This window comes from Mus musculus, chromosome 9, assembly GCF_000001635.26.
Source record: "Mus musculus strain C57BL/6J chromosome 9, GRCm38.p6 C57BL/6J".
Lineage (NCBI taxonomy): Eukaryota > Metazoa > Chordata > Mammalia > Rodentia > Muridae > Mus > Mus musculus.
In genome coordinates, this window is record NC_000075.6 from 41,994,452 (window position 1) to 42,015,393 (window position 20,942).

At 46.0% G+C, this 20,942-nt stretch overlaps 1 protein-coding gene across 2 annotated transcripts in view; it reads right to left on the reverse strand.

Moving 5' to 3' along the window:
- Nucleotides 1-20,942, reverse strand: part of Sorl1 (sortilin-related receptor, LDLR class A repeats-containing) — a 159,589-nt gene that overhangs the window by 29,743 nt on the left and 108,904 nt on the right. For both annotated transcript variants that reach the window (NM_011436.4, NM_001357261.1), the window contains 8 exons: nucleotides 20,004-20,123; nucleotides 13,728-13,853; nucleotides 11,355-11,462; nucleotides 9,535-9,666; nucleotides 8,103-8,234; nucleotides 7,020-7,154; nucleotides 5,793-5,948; nucleotides 1,720-1,869 (listed from right to left, as the gene is read on the reverse strand). In NM_011436.4, the coding sequence (NP_035566.2) occupies nucleotides 1,720-1,869; nucleotides 5,793-5,948; nucleotides 7,020-7,154; nucleotides 8,103-8,234; nucleotides 9,535-9,666; nucleotides 11,355-11,462; nucleotides 13,728-13,853; nucleotides 20,004-20,123 (1,059 nt within the window). The remainder of the gene's footprint in view (nucleotides 1-1,719; nucleotides 1,870-5,792; nucleotides 5,949-7,019; nucleotides 7,155-8,102; nucleotides 8,235-9,534; nucleotides 9,667-11,354; nucleotides 11,463-13,727; nucleotides 13,854-20,003; nucleotides 20,124-20,942) is intronic.

A 20,942-nucleotide genomic window follows, 5' to 3' on the forward strand; every position in this document is an offset into this window, starting at 1 on the left:
TCCAGGCGAGGCTTCCACACCTGCTCAGCTTTCATGTGGGGGCGGAGGATCCAAATTATGATCCTCACACTTGCATGGTAAGTGCTTTCTCCAGGAAGCCATGTCTCTTGAAACCCTTATGAAGATTTTTACAGCTAGAACCCCCCTTCTACAGGAAGAGCACGATATTACAGCTGTTTATTATATGCTGGGCAGAAATCCTTTTGCCTTGGGCAGCAGAAGGGCAAGGGCTATGGGTCCCATGAAGGTGTATTAAAAAGAGGTTTGAGAACCATGGCTGCCGTCACCTCACCAGCCCCAGATGGACCCCATGCACCCATTCAGTGAGCATGGCATGATACAGGGACAACTGTCTATGACAGTGACGTGCCACACGACTGCAGAGGACCTGCCCGCACAGTGTGAGCTCCAATGAGAGGAACTGCAAACGCGTGCCACTCTGGGGAGTGCAGGAGACAAGGCAGAGGACATCCTAAAAGTTCTTTTGGGGGTGGGATGCTGAATGGTAGGCTTGTGACACAGAAAGGTGCCCAGCTGTTCTGAAGGGAATTGTCTTGGAAAACCTAAGATTCCTGCCACCGAAATCTCCCATTGGATGGCAACTCGAAGCAGCCACAGAAGTGACAGTGAACAGTGCGACGGGGGATCTGAGGCAGCTTTGTGAAATGTGTCTTAAAACCTTAGGAACAAGTAGTAGTTTTAAAACCCAAAAGTAAGACCGCCATTAATTCTTAAACTGATTAACAGGCCCGTGACTGAAGAGCACTGAGCACAGAACGTGGGGTGCTGGAAACATGTCTTCTCTTTGATAAGGCGATCACAAGAGTGAAACAAGGGAATTATGGGTAATAGTACATTTGATTTTTTTTTTAAGAGCCTTAACTAAGCAACACCCCTGTGAGTGAGATAGATTTGGAACAAGTTGAAAACAGTTATTTAAAAGAATGCCAATTAGCGAGTTCTGATCAGCCAGGAGGGAGGCCTGCTTCTTTTCTTTCCTGTTAATTATTTTTTAACATTCACCTGACGCCACAGCTCGCTCTTGGCTAAGCTGTTCCCACCGTGGCTTTGGTGAGCGTGAGCATGAGGTAAACCGGCCCTGCTATCGGACTGCCCCAGGGGTTCGCTTTCTTCAGTCTTCCCATGCAAATGTAGGATTTTCCACTAACCGGCATTTAATTTCTCTGTGTTGGGCTTGGTGTATTCTCCCTTGATAAGGACATTCAACGTGGAATGAGAGCAAGGCCACAGAGGAAAGTCCCAGTGCCAGTGACCAGGGGTGGGATGAGGGGTGAGGGGTGAGGGGTGAGGGGTGAGGGGTGAGGTTCTAACAGTGCAGTGGGGATCTGTCCAATAGAATATTCTAAATGCCTAAGATGCTCACTGAATACTTCCAAAAGGCCATGGCTTTACCAACAGGGGCTTTTAGGAATTAAATATGTTCCGCAATAAAACAAAACACACACAAAAAAACCTCATTCAAGATATTTTTCTTCCATTCAGAATCTTTCTGCTAGGGACGCATGCTCCAGGTATTTAACATTTAGCCAGCCTGTTAAATCTGGTGTCACTACCATATACTGTGACGTGTGCCCATGCGCTAAGGCCCTCATAGACAATTCAGTAAACAAAGTTACCCAAGGCAGACAGGAACCAGCTGCCCAAAGACGAAGCTGAAGAAGGGGACTCAGGACTCAATGGCCACGAGAGGATACTCACGGCAGTTGGCTTCATCCTGGCCGTCTTGGCAATCTTGGTGGCCGTCACAGCGCTTCCAGTTGGGGATACATTTCTTTGGTTGGTGACACTCGAACTCAAATCGGTCGCACTGCCCGAACTGGGTGGGAGTGGAGGCGGCAGTGGAGTTTGCTAGGAAAATGCCATTTTTAAAATTACTTTTTGGTAAGGAGGAAGCTTGCCTATAAGAGCAACTGTTCAACTTTTCAATGTGCTGAGAGTGTGGAGGGAAGAGGGGCTGCATCCCACCGGAAGCTATTGGAAGAGAACGCTCTGAGCCAGCCAGCTCAACATCACAGGGTCCCCCAGAGGCTCAACAACTATCATGTGAGAGAGACGACCGGAAAAGGGTCAGAAGTTTCAGAGCAGCCTCCTTGCTACCATCTCCCTCTGGACCCAGCCCCAGGAGACGACTGCCCATATCTGAGTAGGCCAGAAGCCCGGCTGACTGTGGTTTGTAAAGAATCAAAGTGGGCTGTCTGAGCAGCCTTACCTGAGAAAGAAGAAGCTACTGGTAACAGAGGTACTGACTTACAGTCAGTCAATGAGAAGCCAAGACACTTCCCGAGAGCTCTGACATGAGACCTTACAGTATAGGCAGGAGGCCTAAGTACACTGACAGCTTCATGGATAAACAAGGAACTTGCCAAGGCCTGGGGTTTCCTAGCTAAAGGCTAGCCACAAAGCACAAAGCCGACATGCTCAGTAGTGTGCTTGGAACCTATTAGTGCTCAGCATTTTAGTTCCTGTTCTAAAACACATGTAGCTATAAAGAGTTATCTAAGGAAAGCCTTTAGCCTCAAAAACAAAATAAAATGCAACGTGTGCATGTATGCATGCATGTGCATGTGCGCGCACACAAATGTGCACATACACGAGTGCGTACACAGTCACACACATGCATATACAGACACACAAGTGTGCACACACAGTCACACACATGCATACACACTCATGCACACAGACACACAAGTGTGCACACACACTCATACACAGACACAGGAGTGTGTACATACATGAACACACACTCATACACACGTACAAGTGTGCACACACACACTTACACACACACTCATACATACACAAGTATGCATACACACCTACACACAGATGCACACTCATGCACAGACACATAGACACACATACAAGTATGCACACAGACACACACACATAGACACACACACACAGACACACACACACACAGACACACACACACAGACACACACACACACACAGACACAGACACACACACACACATAGCTCTAAGAAAGATTGTTTGGAGGAAAAACAGCTTTATAGGAAACAAATGTCAGGAGGCTGAGGAGATGGCTCAGTGACTAAGACCCACTACCCTGAGGACTTGATTCTGAATACCCAGCACCCCTGTCACAAAGCAGAGCAGATTCAGTGAAGGGCTGTTTCAGAGCATGAAGCTGAAAGCGATAGAGAAGACACCCAATGCCAATGTCCTGCTGTGGCCCCTGTGTGCGCACCCACAGGCACACAAATTGTGCAGGCATCCTACACATACACACCTCGCCACCAAACACACACAGACGCAAACTTCGACGCCAAATGTCTTTAGTATGCTCGTGGGCATACACATATTCTCCATGCAAATGGGGACAGTACTGAAAGGAACAATAATAAACATGAAAAACAAGTGAATCCAGAATAACAGAAACGAAGACACTCGGAGGAAGAGCTGGTGACGTGAGGCAAATGTCACAGAAAGCAGTTAGAAAAGATACAAATCTTTATAGCTAAAAAAGATTTTAAAAAAACACAAAAAACAAACAAACAAAGAAACAAACCAAAAAGGCAAGAGTAAGGATCGCAGATGCAGATGTGGTGACTCGTGCCTGAAATCCCAGACACTCAGGAGACAGAGGTAGGAGGATTACCACAAGTGTGAGCCCGGTCTGCTCTACACAGCCAATTGCAGGGCTACACAGAGGGATTTTGTTCAAACAAAACAAAACAAAACAAAACAAACAAACAAACAAAACAAAAAGAGCATGAGGAGATCCAATCAACAGACAGTGACAGACAACAAGGTCACCAGGAGAAGAGAGAGGCTTGCTCCATTAACTAAACAGTTCCAGGAAAGATCCCTCAAACCCCGACACGTGGATCTCCACACTAGATGGGAAAAGGATGTACATCGAAGCACAGCCTAGTAAAAAGTCAGAACACAGGAGCCAAGCGGGAGATATGATAAGCGAGCAGAAAACTTAAAATGAAATGGCTCACGTTGGCCATGGCTTTCCTAAAAGCTACTCAAAGGACAACCGCAGAGGCCTTCCAATTCTAAAGCAAAGCAATTGACAAGCTAGTCTCCTAAATCCAGCTCAGATCAATCAAACCTGAAGACAGGGCAAAAACAGTTTCAAACGTGTCAGTCCCCAGATCTCTCTCCACGTATTCTCTCCCAGGAACTTTCTATATTAACCACGAGAGAGAAGAAGAGAAAGGAGAAACATGGAGACATAGTGGTGGTCAGCCTCACAAAGACAACCGTACAGGAGCATCAGGAGCAACGGGTAAGAAGCACAGGAACACGGCCTGAACAAAGCACGCCGAGATGCTCCTACGGCGTTCTCAGCCACCGCAGCATAGGAGCCACCCAACACGGTCTCTGCAGGCTGTGCTACAACACGCTCCGAGGCTAGCCTGGATACACAGTGAGAGCCTCACTCTAAAAAGTAACTAAGGAAGAGAGGTGATAGGAACAGAGCAATGGGAGAGGCAGAAGAGCAAAGAGAAGAGAAGGGGCGGTGGAGAGCAGAGGAGAGGGCTGGGGAGAGGTAGGGGGAGAAAAGAAGAATGAAGAGGAAGGAAAGAGGAAAGGCTGGGTGTTGGGAACTGCTCTCCTGGCCTGGGAGGATAGCTCAGTGGATAAAGTGCTTGCCTTGCAGTAATCCCAGGGTTCCTAGGATGAGATGAAGACAGAGAGTCCCCAGTCCCCAAGTGTCGGCTAGATTGGCATATGCATCTATACACAGCAATAGACCCTGGCTGTCCCAAACAAGATGGGATGCAAGGACCAAAGATGTGGTGGTCTTCTGACCTCCACACATGTGAACAGGTATGAGTACACACACACACACACACACACACACACACACACACACACACACACACATACACACACACACGCTGACATACACATAAGGGGGATTTTTAAAAAAATTGATCTTCTACAAGACCACAGGGAGAAGGGGCAAGGTGACAAGTTGAGAAATAATGTAGGTGGCTGTGACCAAGACACATGGTAAACATATATGGGAATATCATAATAAAACCCACTATCTTGTACAATGAATATACACTTACGATTTTTAAAAACCAAAATTTAAAAAACGAATTAGCAACCCACCAGTTAAAAATGACTGCCTAAGTTAAGATATTTGTTTAGCAGTCACAGCATCTTCCACCACTAGACCGTAAGGCCTCCTCTGATTTTCCAAGCAAGAAGCCACTGGTGACTTTTAAAAAGGGAAGTGCTGGGGTGTGCACAGAGGAAGAGGATCTCTGCAGACCTAAGATTGGGCTCTGAAAAGGACTGTGCAAAGCAGTCCAACCAAGTGTCAATTCTCCTTTCAAAAAGCAAGCTTGGGACTGCTTGCAGTTCAGGGAAAGACACGGCCCCCTCACCCCAGTTCTGCCTACAGGACAGGTGACTTCTCAAAGGTGGACCTCAAAGATCAGGTTGTACAGACCTTTCCGCTGTTTCTGTGATCAGCCACTAGATGGCAGTGGTCACCCTTCTTTTAGAGGGAATGCCAGCCAGCCAACAAGCATAAAAATGATTCTTTCCCCTAAGTTTTGTACACACACAAAACACTGCCTTATTACCCCATCTGTAATTCCCCACTGTAAGGGAAGCAGGGGTGGCAGGCAGGGGAGTGGGACTTTTCTGGCCAGAAACACACAGAGCAGTTTAAAAGCTGGGATGCTTCTCTTGGGTTGCCACACAGTCTTGGTACACAATACTCCCAGAGTCCCCTCCAGGAAAGAAAATGCCAACTGGGCACATCAAGGCCAGGACTCACCTAGAGAGGGGCAGGCCTCCTCATCAGAGCCATCTGCACAGTCCCTGTAGCCGTCGCACACCCAGGTGCCCATCACACAGGCCCCGCTGCTGCAGTGGAAGTAATTGGGCAGACACGTGGAGGGCCCGGGGGTCGGGGAGGGTAGAACATGTGAATCTGAGGAAGAACAAGCAAGGAGTGTTAGTAGAAGTGTTAGTAGAAGATTGATCACCAATTAAAAAACGTGTCCCAAGCCTATGTTGACATCCCTGTTGCACCAGCCCAAGGAGACCAGTGTCAGACACAGCCTTGAACATCAGCTCATGTAAATAGCATTTATATGGGGTATGGAAGGGGTTTCTGAAGAGATGGCAGCCTTTCCACACTGCTTAGGGGAGTTAATAAGCTACAACACTTGCAATAATGTAACAGTCGTATACATTTGCTCTTGCAAGGGCTCCTGACTGCTGCTAGAGGAAGCGGGTGGACAGGCAATAAGGAAGGCCCAGGTGGCTGGACCATTCTCACCCAGGCCTAGCATGGCTGTAGATAAAGCATCAATGGCCCAAGGTGAGAAAGCAAAGGGCAACAGCAGCACATGTTCTAACCCGGGGCCCCTGACTATATTGAAGTGCACTGGTATGGGGTCCTCTGACATTTCAAAGATAGTCCAGAGAAATGTGGGGGCGGGGGCTGCACAGCAAACGTTAGAATCAAGGCTCTGGGCTCCCTCAGTCAGCCCTTCAGAAGCAGGAATGGGTAGCCTTGGAGACGGTGAAAACTGATCACATAGATTGGAAAACAGAGAGTGGGGATCGGGGCCAAGGGCCTGAGTTCAATCCCCAGAACCTATACAAAATGCTAAGCATAGTGGAGCATGCTTTTGTGTCCACAGTGGGGGTGGGGGGGGAGGGTAAGACAGGCAGACAGGCATCTCTGGAGTCTGTTGGCCAGCCAGCTAAGTCTAATTGGTGAGCCCCGGGTCCCCAGTAAGACACTGTCTCATAAACCAAGGTGAAAAGAGACTGAAAGCCGACAGCGGAGGTTGACCCGTGGCCTCCATGAGCATCTGTACAGACATGCAAAATGAGAAAGAAAGATCACAGAAGAACTCAGCATCACAAAAAGCCAAAGAGTAAGGATTAAGCCAGGCACTCTAGAGAGAGTGGGGGTCTGCAGCCAGGCAGGGCTGTCCTGCTGCCCAGGCTGGGTGGGGCTCGGGCTGACCCCAGTACCTGGGGTTCTCACCTCCACAATCCTTCTCATCAGACCAGTCCCCACAGTCGTTCTCTCTGTCACATTTCCACCTGTTGGGGATGCAGTGGCCATTCTCACAGTGGAACTGAAAGTAACGGGAACAGTTTGGGGCTTCCGTGGGGTTTTCTGTAGAGATCAAACACACCAGTCATTTCCACTGCACCGGTGTGAACTAGAGGATTCATCTATGTTTATCTCCCCAAGGGCCAAGTCCTAGGGCACCTGTCCGACTCCCTGGAAGAACATATGGCATCTTCGTGGGTCCAAGGAGGGGTAAGGAACACATGAAAACTCAACAGCACCCCATCTTCTTAGGCCCCAAGTCCCACTTCTCTGACCTATTCTGCTACCCTGAGAATGGTCACTCTGAGTTCTAACCATGACACTTCACCAAAGACATAGTTTAAGTGTGAAGACAGCCCAAGGATGATGGTATGGTCTGTAACTGGCAGAGGGAGGTACACTCCTCAGCACTGAACATCATGACGGCTGATCTCAGTCAATATACAGCTGGACTCAGAATCGTCATGGAAACACACCCCTGGGTGTGCCGATTATGGTCCTTCCAAAAATGTTTAGCAGAGCAGGAAAGGCCCATGCTGAGTCAGGGTGGCGTGTTCCACCGGCTGCAGCCATGGACTGGGTACAAAGGAGAAACTGAATCGAGGGTCCGCACTCACTTCTCTCGGCTTCCTGACTCTGCGTGTGGTTGTCTGGGGTCACTGTTGTCATAATCCCCTTGCCTGTGCCAGACTGCACCCTTACACTGTGTGCCAAAATAAACGTTTCTTCCTAAACGTGGCTCTCTTGTGCATCCTGCCACAAGAAAAGGAACCAAGATACCATTCTCCCTTACCCACTATCTTCCGAACATGGGTTGTGGCCCCGTGAAAAAAGGGAGTGGAATGAGCTTTCCCCTAGCACCTACTGGATGCCAGCTTCCCTGTCTGTTCCTTCCGTGAGGACTTGAAAGCCGGCACCCTGTGCTGCTGAGGCAGCAGAAGGCACTTGAGCATCCTCCATCGCCTGTAACAGGAAGGCTGGCTGCGGGAGGCGGGACTTCCGGCATCTTACCACAGTTGGCCTCGTCAGAGTAGTCCCCGCAGTCATCCATCCCATCGCATTTCCAAATCAAGCTGATGCACACTCCGTTCTGACACTGGAAGCCGAACTCATCGCACTCCTTGTGGAACTCGGGGTCTTGCGCTAGAGGGCGAGAACTGTCGGTCAAGCCCAGGTTACTTCCACGCTGGAGAGTTCAGAGCAGCAGGGCTCCTTGGTAGCTAAGGTCCTACGCTGAGAGCTAAGGGAGCCCTGAGAAATCAAGGCGGGACCGGGTCTCAGCAGAGCACACAATAACTAATCCATTCCGCACACTCACATGGGGCATGGACAGGGCCAAATCCCTGAGCTCCAATACTGTGCCTGCTTTAGAGATAACACTTTCAATGAGGAAATTTACATTCAAATAGAGTCATCAAGGTGGGCTCTAGTCTAGTATTGACTAGTGTCCTTAGGAAAAGATTGCCCCTGAAGCCCAGGTTTTTGATGCCAACCTGGGCAACATGGCAGGACCCTGTTTCTTTAAATTAAAATATACAACAGTGGAAATTGAGACACAGATGCATACAGGAGAACGATCACGTGACGACATAGGTAAAGACAGCACCCACTAGGTGGGGAGGGAGGCCCCGGATAGTGCTCCCAACACCTCAAGAGTGGACAACAGTTTCTGTTGGTTGAAGCACACAGTCAGTCTACTGGGCTTTGCTATGATAGCTTAAGGCATGCACAGCCCTAGTGCTATGCTTTGAATATGAAATGTACCCAACAGGTTTATGTTTGAACACTTGGTCCCTACTCAGTGCCACTATTTTGGGAGGCTCTGGGAACTCTGGCTGGGACGTGGAATATCAGTAGGGAAAGTAAGTCTCTGGGGCTGGGCCTTTGAAGGTCGCACTGGGTCCTCAGGGACCTTTTCACTCTGCCTCCCATGTGTCATGCAGTAAAATGCTCTCCCTGTCCACACTGCCACCACCCCAATATTCTGTCCAAGCATATGATGCCAAGCAACCAGGGACCAAACCCTATGGCACCATGAGCCAAAGTAAAGCCTTCCTCTTTAAGCTGTTTCTGCCGGCTATTCGGTCACAAAAGGGACACCTAAGGATATTCTGCAGCAGGAGAGGTTGGCTGTAAGAGAAAGTATACAAAGCGAGGATCCGTGCCAGGAAGACTGCTGGAGCAAAGCTGTGTTACAGAGAGATTAGCCTGTAAATATCATCGGAAAGCCAGTCTCTCCCAGAAGGTGACACGTGACAAGGTCCTGGTCACTCCCCAGCCTCATCACATCCATTTATAACTAAAATAGACAACGCATCAGTGCTTCTGTGGGAAAAGGAACAACAAATGCAGGCCCAGGCACTGAGACATGACCTGCATCCAAGTCTTAGGTGCCCCACAGAGTGGCCGGCTTCCGCATGCATTCACGCATGCATCCACTCACAGCATCCAGCGAAGGCCGCATCCTCATCAGAGCCATCTCGGCACTGGACGATCCCGTCACACACCATGGAGTGGAACAGACACTGCTGACGGTTCTTACACACGAAGTCCATGAAGCGCGTGCAGAAGGGCTCTGAAAGAGAGGAAGGGCCGTGGGCAGCTAAGGCTGGCAGGGTGCTCTGCAGACCTGAACAAATGCTCAAGGACAGGCTAAGGCTAGGCTGAGTGAAAGCACTTGCTATATCTACACTGCTAAACCTCCAAGACAATGTATAAGAGATTTTATTGTCTCTGCATAGACACGGAACAAGGAAATAAGGGTATCAACACCAAGTCCTCTTTCTGCCAAGGACACAAGGCTAATGAGAGAGAAGCCCAAACCACACCCCAGAGCTGCCTGGCACAAAGCCCACACCTTAACTATGATTAATAGGACACCGATTCTCTGATATGGAGGTCAGCGATCATTTTCTACAAGAAGCCAGAATTACAGGCTGAATCACACGCACCCCTGTCTCTAACTCCTCTGTGGAAACCCTGAGACCAAGGTAACTCTATTGGGAGGCAGGCCAAAAGCCACTGATGTTAAAAAGGTCACCAGGATGAGAGAAATCACAATAGGATAGGTGTCCCTGTGAGAACAGACACTGGAAATGCATGTGAGGGGGCTGGAGAGATGGCTCAGTGGTTAAGAGCACTGCTTGCTCTTCCAGAGGTCCTGAGTTCAATTCCCAGCAACCACATGGTGGCTCACAGCAATCTATAATTGAATCCAATGCCTCTGGTGTGTCTGAAGACAGGATGCTCATATACATTAAATAAATAAATCAAGAAAAGAAATGCATGTGAAGAAGAGATCATGAGAACCCATAGCAAGAAGGAGTCTGGATGTGAGAAATAACTGCCTTTTAAAAGCTTTCATATGCTTGGGTACCAATTCTTTATTATATGCCTTCTCTCCAAAATTGTGTGTGTGTGTGTGTGTGTGTGTGTGCGCGCGCGCGCGCGCGCACGCGAGTACACAAACATGTCTAACCTAAGAGGTTGTTCTCATGAGAGCCCCACACCATTAGAGAGAGATAGTGGCCTTTGTTTTATAGAAGCCTAGAATATAGTAACTTTTGTTAACTTAGTTTTACCATGACAGCACAAGAGCAGCCACATGAATCACACAGTGTGTTCAATGTGACTTCATTCAGAAGAACTGGGATGAATCTGGCCACAGGCCAGTCAGCCGTGCCTACACTAACACACATGCTTTTGAGTGATGGGTCGGATCCTGCCTAGAGGCCAGATCAGACACCTGTACTAACACATTTATTCTCAACCTGTACCGCACATTAGAATCACGTGGAACACTGTAAAAACAAAACCAGAACACCTCTTTCGACCTTAACACCCGAGCCATACTCTCAGTAATTCAGAACATCTGGAGTCGCTCCCAGACACAGTGGCTTTTAAAAGTCCCCAGCTATTTCCAGCATTCTCCACAGACGTGGACCACTGACAATCTTTTTAGGATGGAAATGGGGCCTAAGATACTCCTCAAGTAATACTGAGTGACAAACTTTAACGAAAGCAGGCAAGTGGAAGAGGAAAGTGCCCAGGCAAAAAGAACCATGCAGCTGATGGTACACATGGCAACCAAATGGCAATGTTTACCTAAGCGTGCTCAAGCGCCCTAATCACCCTGTTCATCATAATGCATCCTTTCTCCCCGGGCCCTGTCTCCTTGTCTGACCCATTCCCTAGGTCAAGAACTCTGAGGCCAGGTAGTAAAGAAGAGATTGGTGCAACCACCAGGGCAAGGATTGGACTTACCACAGTGCTGCTCATCGGAGCCGTCGGGGCAGTCCCTCAGCCCATCACAATGCTTGCTGGACGGGATGCACGTGCCGTTTGGGCAGTGGAATCCATTGCACTTTTTCTCTGAAATTTAAGTCAATTACAGAGGAACAAGAGTGAAGAATCAGGCAGGCACTCACACTTGTTGGCAGAGGGCAAGGCACCACACCACCTCCAGGGTAGTTTGTTACTGGCTAGCAAAGGTACAAACTGACGTATATATTTGATCCTGCAGCTCCAAAAGGAGATGTGCATTCTGTTTACACAACTCAAAAAATAATGCAGGAACAAAATGGCACCTGGAGCTTAGCGGAAGCACAAATGCTACATTGTGACATGTTGTAGCATGTTGTATGGAGGGGCTGCTCAACAAAAGGTGACATGAGGCTGAAGGAGACTTTTTTAAAAAAATCATCTAGGATATACAACTATGTAAAAAACAAAAACAAAAACAAGGTACAAAATACCATTCGTGGCATGTTATGTGTATATGAGAGGTATAAAGAACACATGTGCTTTCAAATTTATAATCATACTTCATTTAGTTTTGCTGCTGTGTGAACATCCCAAGACTGCAGCTAGACAGACCAAGATGCGGGTCAGTCACTTCACATGCTCTCGAGAGATGAGGTAAACAGGAGAGGTGTGGCAGTGGACCAGGTAAAGTGGCTGGCCCTACTAGCTGGCCCACAAGAATGATAAGAAGGATCACGTAGTTAACACATAAACAGCAGTGCACATAAGCCTTATCACTGTGGCACCACACACAACATGCAGTTGTGTGTGCCACATGTGTATGTGGCTGGCAGCATTAAAGGCTTAATTATCCCAACACTGCCACATGCCCACAAATAACACATCTCACCGTGATGGTAGGAGGCTTGGAGTCGCTACCTGATAGAAACTTTACATCTCCAGTGTCATCTAGAGGACCACCGTAAACAGAGCCCATCATTGACTGAGACATCCTTATACAGCACATAGCTATATATGCACAGAAATATTCTTAAACATTTAAAAACACTGACCAATATATAAAACCATTAAAGTATGGTTTTCTACAAGAGGGGCATAAAGTATGCAGACAGGAGAGTGGGAGCAGGTGTGGGTGGGGGGCTGGGGGGGACAACTTTGACTCTAGACCCTCTTACGTTCTTTCTATTTATTTTTATAAGAAAGGGAAAAGCTTCAGCAAGTAGGGACAGAAAAGGACATGAGATCCACGTTATTAAATTCAGGATTTTGTATGCTCTACAAAACACTTAGCACCTTAATTCTTATTCTTAAGGAATCGGAAGGCAAAGCCCTTTTGGAGTGTGTTTGCTTAGCGATGTTGAGAGCCTGGGGTTTCACAGACATCTCTGATGAGACTGAAACCAGAACTAAAGCATCCCGATGCCCGATCTGTTACCCTAAGTCTCTCTGCCCTAAGCTGCGGGGCACTGCTAGAAGTGAAGGCAGTTACCAGGGCAGGCACAGTCTTTGAGAGCCTAATACCCTGCGGTCGGTTCACTCTACAGAGACTAGATTCTAAGGCAAGGAAATGCGTTGCAAATGGTATTCCTAGAAAATTAGTCAAAGAGCATCATTCAGATAGAAAAAAAAAAAAAAGGCCCACGAGTCTATGACTTGGGAAAATACTTAATGCTGCTTTGAAAAAAAAAAAAAAACATTTTGGAAAGAGGGTAGAACAGAAGAGAGGCACAGTCATAAATTCCTGAAAATTAGTGGGACGATGAAGTCTCACATCAGGGGAGGTGAGGAGGAATGTGCAGCTCAGGATGGGCAGATAGCACTTAAGATAATCTAGCCAGAAGGGAACCATGGGAAGGCATGGGAACCTCTGCCACCATGAGTCCATGCTGTGCAAATCGTCCCCCGAAATAGCACAAAGGCAGAACAGGCCTTCTAAGGACATGGAACATTGTGCTGTTTTAACAGTGAGAGGGGATGCTCTCAAAGGCCCAGCAAAGATCAACTGGATAAACCAGGGGATCGCAACTAATATAAAGGAAATATGCCTCTTTCATAAAAATGCTCGCTACAGGGAATGCAGGAATATGGAAGAAGGACTCTGAAAGGAGAAGAGTGTGTAGGGCTTACATAAGGATATTGACCCCAGCGACTCTACTGTGAAAATTTAGAATGTCAGGCAAAGGAATGTTAACTATCTAGTAGAAAAAGTACTGTATATGTGGTTCTATTACTGTGTGTGTGTGTGTGTGTGTGTGTGTGTGTATGTGTGTGTGACTGTTAACACAAAAGAACAATGTTTCACCTCCCTGCTCATTGGCTGCCCCTCCCCTTAATGACGGACCCTGGGGAAGAGGGCCGGGGATCTGCCTTTACCACAGCTGACGGGATCTTCGTCAGAGCCATCCTGGCAATCCGCATCACCGTCACATGCCCATCGCTGGGGGATGCAGTGGCCATTGTGGCACTGGAAGTTGGAGGCCTCACAGGTATGATAGATGGCTGCCAACAAAAAGAGGACGAGAGTCATTCTTCCCACCCGGAGAAAGTTCTAAGCTAGATATCAAGGTGGAGACTTTGGGAGCAGCGGAGGTACAAGTCTTTTTCTCTTGGTAATATCTTTGCTGCTAAAGAGACACATGAGGGTGAGAGACAGAAGACCAGGGAGCCACTAAGAGTAGGGAGCACTCGGAGAGTGGGGAGCACTCGGAGATTGGGGAGCACTAACTCTCCATTACTATGCACCAGCCAGTGATAGAGCTTCATATCAACCACAATCACTTAGAAAGAGAAAAGAGAAGGCAGCGCTAGAGAAAACATCACTGCGATATAAATGGCTCCTGTGCACAAGGGCCAAGGTCACCAAGAATTAATTCAGAAATGTCTCAACAGGCATCACAGTGTGGCATGAGTCAGTGGACAGGCCTAGGCACCTACAGGAAAGATTCTCACAACAATGGAATGTTATACAAAGGAGCTGGCTGGCAAGACTAGGAAGCAGACAGTGGGGTAACAGCAGCAGGCAGTGTGGCTCTACAGCGGGCCCTTCCTCTTCAGTGTGCTGCTACTGAATGCTCTCACGGAAGGTTCCTCCCTACAGATGCCACAAGATGAGAGATGCCATGTGTTCTAACAGAAGCTTCTAGACCTTCTTCAGCAACTGGTCTGGAGGGAGGCCTAGCGTCTTGAGAGTTCTTCTAAGTTATGAAGTGACATGATTCTATGCAATTCTAAATGACACTTCCAGGGTCACAGAACACAAGGGATTTGTCCAGATTCTAAAAGAAAGCAAGCTGGGGACCAGGAATGACGTAAATCTTCTATAAAGGCGAGAGCAACAGCGGACACATCGAGTGTCCAGTACCATCACCTAAAACAGTGATTCTCAACCATCCTAACACTGTGACCTCTTAATACAGGTCATGTGATGGCCCCACAACCATAAACTTCTTTGATTGCTACTTCATAACTGTAATCTTGTTACTGTTATAAATTATAATGTAGATACTGAATATGCAGCATATCTGACATGGGACCCCTGCGAAAAGGGTCATTCAGGCATCTAAGGGGTAGCAGCCCACGGGTTGAGAACTGCGGAGTTAACAAGAAATCAGTTTAACAAAGAGATGCAGGTTTTCGCTTTATTTTGGTTTCCTCATTTATTTATTTGTTTGTTTATTCTGAGTTAGGTTCTCTCTATGTATCCTTGGCTGCTCGAGGAACTCACGGTAGACCAGGCTGGCTTTGAACTTATAAAAATCAACCTTTCTCTGCCTCCCAATGCTGGGATTAAAGGCTATACCACCACACCCAGCCCTAGAGGTGCTGTCATAAACTAACGGCTTCATTTGTATATAAAATATCATTAAACATATCTCCAAATCTCAAATATATAATGCTTTGCATCAACCCAAACCAACAGTATAATGGTTCTCTCATGAAAAATAAACAAGAAGCTGTTTTTATCTATTCACTGCTGAAGAAAAGCCAGAATTTGTGTTGTTCACAAGTAACACAAGGAAGCACACAGTTGTCCCCTGATTTACAGGGAGCACACTTCAAGACACTGTATGGATATCTAGAACTTTAGATACTACTGAACACTGCATATGTATATTCTAACATATATTCCTATGATGTTTCAATCAAAGAAATAGAATCTATAAGTTAGTTAATAATAATAATAATTAAAAATTAAAATTAAATAAAAATATTTGAAATAAAAAATAAAAATTAAAAAAACCAAACAAGTTAATAATAAAATAGGACAATTAAAACATGGCTAATAAAACTCATTTACAATGTAAAGATTATTTATTTCTGGAATTTTCTATTTAACATGTTTGGATAGGGGTAGGCCATTGATAGTGAGCCAAACAGTAGAGAGTGAGAACACGGGCAAGGAGATATTGTAACCTAGACAAGTTCCTTGTGGCCCCTGCTGTAAGACGACCTCCCAAAAGGAGGAGAAAATCCAACCAGAGAGGTCTGTTGGGAGCAAGCTACAGTTTTATCCAGTTCAGATGACTGTTGGAGGGTTAGAAAAATGGGTCGTGTCTACCAGAATTTCTACGGAATTGAAGGCTGTTCTTTGACAATACTCAGAAATACCCAGAACCCATTTCTTCAAACTATTTTGAAACACATACAATCCATTATCTGTCTTTTCATCTCTTTGAAGACCAAAGAAGCACGTATTTAAGTCCACAGGGACCTCTCAATGTTTACAAGCGAGGGCACTTAGAATCCATTAAACATCTTTTAAAATACACTCATGCTGAAAAGCGGAATCTATGAGCGGTGCGTGTTACATGAGTATCTGTCTAGCAACAGCCATTACCTACACTCTGATTTATCGATGCTGAGAGTCGACGTCCTCTGACCAACCTCAGCCTTGGCTCGTTTTCACAGAGCATAAACTCACTTAAGGCTTTTACCTGGAGGGTCTTCTTGTTATTCGGCTTGTGCACTTTGTTTCTAACTGATAACAATTGCAGAGTGCCAGTCGGGTTTCCAAATGACAGTCTAGGAGGTGTGTCCGAGATCTCCAGATTGTAGCCCAGAGGCAGAGATCAGAAGGATTAATCAGCTTTCAAGTTTACTCAACTGACCCGGCATGCCTGGAATGGATCGCCTTCTCCTTTTCTGGGTTAACCACTAAAATCTTCTGAGTAATTGACTAGTCCTCTGATTTTAAGTGTGTGAGAAATAATATATGCTCAAAAATAACACTTCAGTTACCCACATGGAGAGAATGACAGGTCCAGGCTGTGCCATTTGGAGACTCAGGATGATGAGATTCACTGTAACTGTGTGTGTGTGTGTGTGTGTGTGTGTGTGTGTGTGTGTGTGTGTGTGTGTGTGTCGGGGGGGGGGTACAGTGGGGTGAGTATCAGAGGCATCCTACCACTTCCTCTCTGACTTTGATTTTCCCCAACTTATCAACATCAGTTGGAACACGTGATTAAAGTCATTACCACATAATCGGGCCTAAACAGATGGATACTAAAATCTAAGGAGGAAAAGCTCTGTCTCACTTCTTATAAAGCACTGGATTGCTGCGGAGTGCACCCGGAGAAAGATGTATGAATAGAGCTAAACTTGAATAATTAGTGATATAAAAAAAAGCAGAAAGAGAACTAGGAAGAATTACAGGTTATCACTGAAAAATAACTAGATGTTTTAGACATAATATTTATTTATTTGAAAATGTATTCATTTTAAAAACATAGATGTTTTATATTTTTTTTAAAAAAAATATCTACAGCCATAGAAATAAGGATTAGATTTAGCTGAAAAGAGAACTGAAGAAGTGGAAGGCAGCTCTAAAGAAGTAACTCAGCATCCAGCTAAGAGTCCAAAGGAATCAATATAAACACAGGAAGAAGGAGCAACAGGATGGTGCTGCCCAGTGAAGGGCTGAGAGAAGCTGCTGAGGACCAGGGACCATCATGAACTACTTGACTGCGAGATCCAAGAACAGATAGAAAGCATAAATTCTCAGATCTTGAAAAGAAAACAAGTATCGAAAGAAAATACGTGAACTTCTATCACAATAAAAAGTATAGAAACAAGGATGTCATTATTACAGCTTCTCTGAGAAGAGAATTAAAATGAGCACAGGAGTCTATAAGAACTGGAATAACCCCATCCATAAAATTACAGGAAAATACGATAAATGAGGAAATCCAGACTCATTTGAACCTGAGACTAGGGGCTAGCGACACATCAATACTCACAAAGCCCTGAGATGGTTTAGCAACCTCAGTCTTCTGTTGTAAGAACCATTGAAGGTTCATACACGGGCACAAGGCAACAGCTGGTAAAGTGACACACTGACAAATAAGTCCGGCCACTAAAAGTAGTAAGATGGCAGCAGGGAGACTTAGCAGATGGGAGCGGGTTTAGCAGCTGGAGGGAGGCACTTGCTGCCAGTCCTGACAACCTGAGTTAAGTCCCTGGGATCTATGTGGTAGAAGAAAAGACTGACTCCTGAAAGCTGTCCTGTGACTTCCATACATCTTCACAGGTGTGTGTACCCATGCCGCACACACACTAGATAGACAGATAGACAGATAGACAGACAGGCAGACAGGCAGACAGACAGACAGACAGATAGATAGACGATTGATAGATGATAGATAAATAGATAATAGATAGATAGACAGATAGGTGATTGATAGATAGATGATAGATAATAGACAAATAGATGATAGATAGATGGTAGGTAGACAGACAGACAGATGATAGGTAGGTGGATAGATAGAAACAAGTAATAACTGACTAATTTTAGATATTTATTTTTTATTTATTAATTAATTTATTTAGAAGTGATGGGAATCAAACCTAGGGTCTGAATCATGCTGGGCAAATATTGTATCACTGACTACACTCCCAGTCCTCATGTTCAAGGTTTTAAAAGACAAAACCAAAATATTACCTGTCCAGTGCTTTTAAATAGTTTACTAAGCGTTTTAATTTTGGAATGGTGGGCAAGGATTTAAAGTGCTGATACACCTATGAGAGAAGAAGGATGTTACAAGTACAAAGAAATTCTTCCTGGAGTGAACATCGAAACAATTAGGATGTTTTTAAAGAAATAAAGACCTCAAACGGACCCTGGATAGCAAAGTAGTGGGTTAGAATGAGAACACTGTCAACTCAGAGCACAGTGAGCTGCGTCCACCAGGACAGCCCACCTTGAGCCATTCTCTTTGTCTTAAATCATAGATCAGGAAATGATGTGTCACACCCATCAGCAGAATGAGCTCAAATCCACCCTCCAACTATTCTGAAATGGCAAGAAGGAGAATCTATCTTAAAAGGGTTTGAAGAACCATTGGCTCAAGGTTGTAGCTAAATGGCAAAACAAAGTTGCAACCCTGTCTACAGGAAAGCACAGATAAGACCTGTTGTTTATAACACGCCCACCCATATTTCTGAAGTGTTAATTCATTCCAGAAATCTGGAACAAGCTGCTGCAAGCTGGGTTTGTCTAACATGGCAGTACTGACAAGGTATTCAACCATGCTGCAATTTACATACCGAATGCCTGGATGCACCCTTCTAACAAGTTAACTAATTATCTTTCCAAATCAAGCCTGCAGACAGTATCCACGTGCTTCTGGGCTCATGGTAGTTCCCATGACAGTCTAGGTTTCCCTCCTCAATAGGCCACACACACTGCACACAAGAATGGTCCTTCACCCTTCTAGGGGAGACCACACCCAAAAAAACATGTGGCCTTCTCAGGGCTGAGATTGGGGGATATTATTTAGCATCCCAATAATACACAGGGCCATTGTTTTACAGTGCTTAGAACCAAACTGAATTCCAGCTTCTAGAGGAATCCAGGAATTAGGGAATTTTTTTAATTCTAATTTTAGTTCTTGAAAAGTTATAGTCATATAAAAACATAGGCTCACCAGGAAGGATAGTAAGATGGACTTGTGTTCGTTTCTCACAAAATTCCCAACTCAATGAACTCCCCAGGGTTCACCATTCCCACAAACACTGCCATTCAGTCATTCACAAAAATAACGTAGGCATGCGTGAAACCAAGAGAGGAAGTGGAACACAGCCCCTATCTTATACCACCCAACACTCCTTCCCCACACATGATGATGTTGCCAAGGATAAAATCTTACCTCAAAGAAATACAAGCCCCGTTTGCATTTTAACCCTTTTAGAGAACACTTAATAGTTTAGTGCAGCTCAAACCATGGACTTGACAGCTCTCACCCATCTGCAAGCAGTTCTAGAGGATGGGATGCCCTTCTCTGACATTCTCTAAGGGTGCTGCATGCACATGGCACAAATACATACATGCAGGCAAAACACCAAATACACATAGGATTAAAAATAAATATTAAAAAAGACATCATTCTTAGACCAACATCAGTCTATGTAAATCGTTTCTTACTTGCAATCCTAACTAACTAGGGACTAAGAAAATGAATCCAGAATATAGATTCCCCCAGAACACTGGAGTTATGATCATAGCTCCCACCTCATTACACACAAGCTCCGAGGAAGGCTAACATGTTTCTGACACGAATTCTCGGTATCTAATTTCTATGCTCACTTGAGGCCTAAATGCTAACTAGCCTACAACTAAATAAGCTTTATTAACTGGATCTAGGAAGTACTAACCAGTACAGTTGGCTTCATCAGACCAGTCCCTACAGTCGTTGTCTCCATCGCACACCCAGGAGGACCGGATGCACATCCCAGAGCTGCAGTTGAACTCGTCGCTACGACACTGGTGCATCTCTGTGAGAAGAAAGCACAGCAGGGGTTGGAGATGGGAGGCGGGGCATGCTCCGAACTCTGCCTCCAAGGTTAGACATCTAAGAAGTCAGAAACGGACACATGCCACCAATTGTTCAGACAGTAGAGACACAGAGACCTTCACCAGGAGCCGTCCATCACGGATGGACCATGCAGACATGGTGGACAGAAGCCATGCATGTTGCAAATGGCTTCTAGATGTGCTACGATACCGACACCCAGAGAGTCTGAGAAAACAAACGGCCTCTCCCATTTATCATGACATTCTCTATGTACTCCACAAACATTTCTGCACCTGCTATGGCAATGAGACCGAAGTTAGTATATACTGATGAGGGAGGCCAGAGAGCCCGAGATGCTAGAGACACAGCTTGTTGTTGAGGGAGAGCTGTGGGCTGCTCACTGGAAGATGCTCGCCTCAAGGAAAGTGGCTCTAGTGTTGAGACTGCTGGGGAAGGGGATAGAACTCAGGTCTTCCCTCTGGGGTCCCCTCTGGGGCGCCAATGGCTTTGCTCTCCAGAGGGAATGGTTCCTGGAGCCAATGATGCAGTGCACTTGGCCCAAAGAAGCAAGGTTTCCCCATATCTCTTTTAGGTCCTGGGGAATCACAAAAATCCCACTGAGGCCTGAACATACCCCTACCTCCAACCCCCTACAAGGAATTCATCATTGATGCAGCAGATCAAGAGACAGGGCCTTTAAAAGGTGATTAAGAGTGGGATCTATGACTTCTCTGAGGGAGAAGGCAGGCTCTCTTCACCACTTCTGCCTCCCAGGGACACAGAGAACATAGCATATGAT